Consider the following 6401-nt stretch of genomic DNA (forward strand, 5'->3'; position numbering starts at 1 on the left):
GACAGGGTGCAGCTGAGCAAACATCCGAGACGTGGAGGAAAACCAAAATAAAATCCTGCAGGAATCTTATCCAGAAACAGAAGGTTGCATAGCACACAGCACAAACCAAACATTTTTAACACCACTCAATCATTTAGGCTCATCAGGAGGAGCTTAAAGGGGAGTCGGGTCATTGGGACAGACGCCAGATCGCTTTGCTCGTGGGTTGTAATCAGAACCAAACCTCCGTGTTCTTTTTACTTCAAAGTCCTCCCTCGTCTTCTCTGACAGAAACCTGATCCCTCTGCTGATGTCCAAATTCTGGATCTCAGTGATTCCTGAACTTCCTGATTCCTTGTGTCCATGTGGAGATAACCTGTGGCTCTGTCCACTCCTCCATCAGCCCTCCTGGTAACTCCGATTCCTTACCTCGCTCTCTCTCTGCTCCGCTCACCACCTCCTTCTTGGAAGGCAAAAGGACATGACATCCCCGGACCATCAAACACCAAACATCTGTCAATCTCAGCTCTGTGGATAGACCAGCGTTCTGCGGGACCTCCAAACATCTCCGTAGTAATATCAGATCAAATCGTTCCATCTCCAGGAACAAAGACTAACAGCTGAACTCTGCTCCTGGTGCCGTCCTGTGAACCCGGCCCTGGAGCCAGCTGAACACAACTGTTGCACAAACCTTACAATAAATACTTTTCTGAACATCTACTGCTTTGTTTGTCAGCTTTTATATAAACAGACAGGAGAATAATAACTCATGGACAGAATCTTTTCATTTATAAAAATCAGCTCAGCACCTCAGCAGTGAGAGTTTGTTTTGGCTCAATCTAAAGTCCATTTTGTACCGATCTCAAAAACCAAGCGATGAGCCATAACCAAGGTGAGTCCGCCCACTACAAAGTCCCTCTCCCTTTCTGTCTGTCATTATGTTATTATCTTTGATTGCATTTAATCTTGCTGCACAGATCATTTTCTTCTAATGGGATGTTTGAAATCTGAGATTTGTTTTTTTCTTTTTTGCCCTCTAGCAGTGAAAGCGTCTCACATTCTGCACTCTTTTAAAGTCTGTGTGAGGTTTGGGTTTCACTAACCCAGCCTGAAGTCATAACCAGGCATTTGAGAGGATGCCATATCCACTGAGCGTGCAGGCGGCAGAAGTGTTGGCTGCCATGACACTGGCACAGCAGATTAAGTGATAGTATATACAAAAAAAAAAAAAAGTGGGAAAAAAAAATCCTCAGCGTTTCATATCTGCAGCAAAGGTCAGAGAGCCAAGGCCCTCCCAGCCTCCATCTGACTTTACAGTAGCCACAGAAGTACAGATACTCTGGGTGCTCTTAATCTGAACAAATGTAAGCTCACAAATCCCCTCGCTGTCCCTCCTTTGAGAGATAAAGAGAGAAAGATCCTGATTACTTTCCCCTTCATTTTACTCAGAAAAGCTCCTCACATCAGCGGGAGTCATTGTTTGTGACTGGGTGCTGCGTGCTGACAGTTCAGGACTGGCTTTGTTTTATTTTGGATATAAACTCCACAAAGGAGGAATCGTCGCCGTTTGATATTTTTTTTCCCCGAGAGCTTTAAGATCTCGTTTTCCAGCAATTTGATGCCTGACGTCCTTGGGCCGGATGTTTCAGATCTCCAAGAGTATCGAAAATAGCACTGCCTTGTTGTTTCCCTTCGAACTCAGAGGCTGGTAGATGGAGCAGGTAAAAAAGGGAGGAAAACCGAGGCGGAGGAGCGTTTTTTAATCAGTCTGGCTCAGGAAGCCCCGAATCCCGATTAGCGATGTTTGCCAGCCGCGGTGCCAGCGGAGGAGGCAAAGGCGGCAAGTATTCTGTGGAGGACCTCTATGGCATCAGCAAGAAGCCCAAGGCGTCCACCTCCTCGGCGAGCATCGCCACCAAGTCCGGGGCCAGGAGCGGCAAGACCCCGGAGCAGAGGAGCGAGTCGGAGGCCTTCGCTTCCCAGATCCTGGAGGCTGCCCACAGGCTGGTGGAGCGACGGCGACTGGAGCTGTACCTGAGGGAATGTGGCCTGTCCCTGGCCGAGTGCGAGGCGGAGCGCTCTGCCATGCCATACAGGTGAGACGGCAGAGCTCTGCTACATTAAGGCGTAGGATCCTTTTCTGATGCTCTGAAATAAAAAATGCACTGCCGATCACATATTTCACACACTGAAATCTGATCTTTTATATTATTATTATTATTATTATTATTATTATTATTAGTATTATTATTATGCTTAACAATAATAATAAGAAGAAGATGCACATTTCCAACAATATGGAGAGTGAGCTGCTACAGCTTTAAATGTTTTATAATTCATCTGCAGGTAATCTGTTTTGTTGTTAGGAATAATATAGGCAATAATAATGTACAGTAAGTGTTTTAAATTGATAGTAACTCAAAGCAACGAGTGAAAAAACATTTGCTGTTCTTTTCTCTCTCTCTCCAATGGTGACCTAGAAAGAAATCTGAGGTGTTTGATGGGATTTCGAAGCCCAGGGGCCGCTGAGTAAATGTGGCCGAACCACAGGAGAATCTGCCACTGGTCCGGTTCAATAACGGGACTCGTGCGTGAGCCGTCGTCTAATTTTGACCTCCAACGACAGCCTCGTGGGGTGAGCGGCCCCGGTGCAGAGGTTCAGAGTTAATGATGCGTGCGTTAGACAGCAGCCGACGGGGAATTGTTTGTTACGCAGCTCCGGTCCCTCTCTCCGTTTAAACTGCTCGGATTAAGCCGGTAATGAGAGCGTGTCGTTCTGCGTTGCTCTGGAACGAAAGAAGGGCCGAGGATATAGATCTGCAGCCTCACTGGTGTGTTTCACTTACAGTGCCTTGCAAAGAAGTACCTCGTAAAAGTATTCACACCTTCCAATTATTTTATTTTTATTTTTTTTTGTCACGTTGAAAACCGCAAACTTTAATGGGATTTTATGCGAAAGCATACGGTATCTGCAGAACCACCTTTTGCTGTAGCTACAGCTGTACGTCTTTTGGGGTCTACCAGCTACCAGAATTTAGAGTTTGAATCTTTTTTACCTATATTCTTCTTTGCAAAATAACTCGACCTCAGTAAGATTGGATGGAGGGTGGCTGTTAACATCAGTTTCAAAGTCTTGCCCCAGAATCTCAATTGGACTTTGACTAGGACATTCTCACTTATGAATATCATCTATCTAAAGGCGTGCCTCCACCCCTGGCTGTTTTGTAGCATCTAAAAGATGTGTCTTCCCCACTGAGCTATATTATACACTGGAGTGCTAATCGCCCGCTGTTAGAACGAGTCGCTTTGAAGCCACCAGCCGCCATATTGGTACTCCCTATTTTCCCCCAGTAACTAGGGAATATGTGCGCTACAGCATCGAATAACGAGGATTTTCTGATGTTCAGGGGGCTTAAAACTTTTAAAATGTCAAATGCCATATACTTTTATGTTATGTTCTAAAACTGGTAAGTACTGAGAAAGTCATGTGCTGAAATATTTTGCATTTTATTCATTTAAATATATATATAACATTTATAAATATATAAATAACAATATACAAAAACATATATTTACATATATGTATACATATATATACATATATACATATACACATACTTATATATACATATGTATACTGTATATGTAATATGAATAACATGTAATATATTTCAGCAACTAATTTCCTAGTAGTTGATAGTGTTAGTACATCCACTGACTGTAGAATTACCTGTGAAACGTTTTCACACAGCCAGAAAACTGCTTGTTGTTGCAACCAAATCCTATGGGATTCTGTGAGAGTAGGGAGGAGCAAGATGGCGGCAGTGACTTCAGTTTTTCGGCAAAATCAGCACTCCAGTGTATTATATAGCTCTGTGGTCTTCCCGCAATAGCGCCTTATTTTCCTCCAGCCATCTTCCTATTAACTGTGACCGGTTTCCCTGTTCCCCAGCTGAACAAAAGCAGATTTTTACTTGCTGCGAATTTAGAAAAAGCACGAAACGTTTTACTACCTGTTTCTACCTGTTGTGTTGGTCTAATCAGAGAAAATCTCAATAAATTAAACCGAGGTTCGCAATGGGTTAATGTGTGGTTATAATGTGACAAAAAAGGTTACGATGTGTGGATCGTCATGACCGAAAGAACGAGATTCTGGTCACACGCAGCTGAGATGAGTTTCCATTACAGGGAGCCAGGTTCAGTCTGAGAGATAAAAGTTATAGAGCTTCATCATTCCCAGGGAGCTCAGAATAGACCTGCTGCTCCTCCGTATTGAAAGGATGTTCAGATGGGTCTGGGTGCCCCTCATCTGAGTTTTGTTTTTTGTTTTTTTAATACTACTGAGGGATTTTGCATATATTTTCCACTTAGAGGCAGGCCCAGAACATCTAGGAAGGACTAGGATAAGTGGAAGGCAATGGACGGATGAGCAGGTGGATAGATGGAATGTAAAAAAGTTCATTTTGGTCTGAATACTTTTGCAGCACACTGTATAAAAGACATCCACGAAGCAAAAGCTGTTCCATATACTAGATGTCACAGCATAGCAGCTACAGCCACTTGGCCCACAGATGTGTCACCTCTAGGTGGCAGTGTTAACCATGTTTGAAGACAAGACAGGGGGACAATAAATCCCCCTCCCCACCACCACCACCACCACCACCCAAATAAATAAATAAATCTGCATAAAGGGATCTTGTAGTCAAGCAATCAACTCTTTCATTTTCAGTTCTTGGTTACCATTTACTCCCAAGTTTATTCAGCGTGGATGAGTGCAAATCTTCAGCAGATTCCAGTTTATTTGGCAAAGCATCTGTAATGGCAGCACGTTACCTTAAAACCAATACTATGCGAGCTACTTTTAATTCGGTGCATCTAAGCACCTACTTTCCAGAAAAAAAATCTGCTGAAATACATCAACTAAGCTTTGAAAGTGGGACATTTTAATGGACATAAAGTATTATCAGCTTTTCTTCTACACATATCAAAAGTATCAAAGTATCCCTTTACAAAATGCTCCACATTCCTCTTTTTAACGCAGGGGGATGGTTTCACTTTTTTGTAAGAGTTCTTACAAAAATATTACTTTATTCATGTGATTTTACGACTTTATTCTCAAAATAAATAATAATGATGAAATAAATCCCAATCTCTGGCACTGTTGTTCTGGGGGTTGCAGGCTGAAAGGTTTGAGAACCCCTGCTCCGCACTGACACAAGCGGTGCATACAGAGCAGAGCAGAGCCCCCACTCTGGACACTCAAACCTTATCTGTTTATTTCTGTATCCCGCCTACAAGCAAAGACTATATAAAAAAAACAACCTCATCACTAAATAAGTCAAATGCTGGACCCCTGAGCCAGAGAGCGTCCTACAGGACTGTAGTAGCAGACTGTTCCACCCACTTTGGAGGACTCCTCTGTTAGCTTTGAAGACTATCTGCAGTATGTAATGGGACATCATATACGTAGACGCCCCGTCGGGCGGGTTCTGCATATGATGCGGATGCGTCAGAGCGTCCGCCATGTTGAATGTGGCATTTCTGCAGTTAGACTCAGTCACCTAAACAGTATCAGAGGGAGTTTATTCTCAGAACATACTTTATGTTCGTAATATTTTTATTTTTGTAATATTACGAGTTTATTTTCGTATCCCTTTGGCTTCATTCTCCTGACTTTGAACTCGTAAAGAATAAAAATAATTAAAAGAATCTAACCTGGCCCTACTACTCCAGGACTGAAATAGTAATGAAAACTGTGACTATTCTGGAAATGTTCCCCCTTAATTCTCATAATATGACGTTTTTCTTATAGTATTACCACTTTTGTCCTTTTTTTTTTTTTTTTTTACTTTATTGTCCTAGGACTTTTTTTCCCCCATATTAGTAATTTTATCTCTTTAATACTCCCAAAAACGTCTGTTCCTGATATATACCAGAACTTAAATGTTTCACATGTGAGTGACACGGTTTTATGAAACAATGAAGACCACAATGTTTAGATTTAACCAATTGACTTTTATATTCATAACACATACACACACACACACACACACACACACACACACACACACACACACACATATATATATATATATATATATATATATATATATATATATATATATATATATATATATATATATATATATATATATATATAAAAATAAAATGGTTGGTACATTTCCATGCAGCACAGGAATGAGGCATCTTCTCTGATCCACGTTCACTACAACAGAACTTAACTTCTTTCTGCCACATAGAGTATGGCGGTGACGTTGACGTACGAACCCGTGTCTACATATATGATGTCTATGCGGGAACATAGAACTTGTTCTGATAACAATGTACTCACCATACTCTTCAGGAAGCCCCCTAACCGACACCGTGGACGAATAATCAGCTACGACACATGCTATGTGCAA

At 41.9% G+C, this 6401-nt stretch overlaps 1 protein-coding gene across 1 annotated transcript in view; it reads left to right on the forward strand.

Moving 5' to 3' along the window:
* The first annotated feature begins 1402 nt into the window (after positions 1 to 1402).
* Positions 1403 to 6401, forward strand: part of LOC105919900 (voltage-gated potassium channel subunit beta-3) — a 40764-nt gene continuing 35765 nt past the window's right edge. The window contains exon 1 of the mRNA XM_012855350.3: positions 1403 to 2075. Coding sequence (XP_012710804.2) covers positions 1780 to 2075 — 296 coding nt within the window. The 5' untranslated portion in view covers positions 1403 to 1779. The remainder of the gene's footprint in view (positions 2076 to 6401) is intronic.

The sequence above is a fragment of the Fundulus heteroclitus genome, chromosome 11 (assembly GCF_011125445.2).
Source record: "Fundulus heteroclitus isolate FHET01 chromosome 11, MU-UCD_Fhet_4.1, whole genome shotgun sequence".
Classification (NCBI taxonomy): domain Eukaryota; kingdom Metazoa; phylum Chordata; class Actinopteri; order Cyprinodontiformes; family Fundulidae; genus Fundulus; species Fundulus heteroclitus.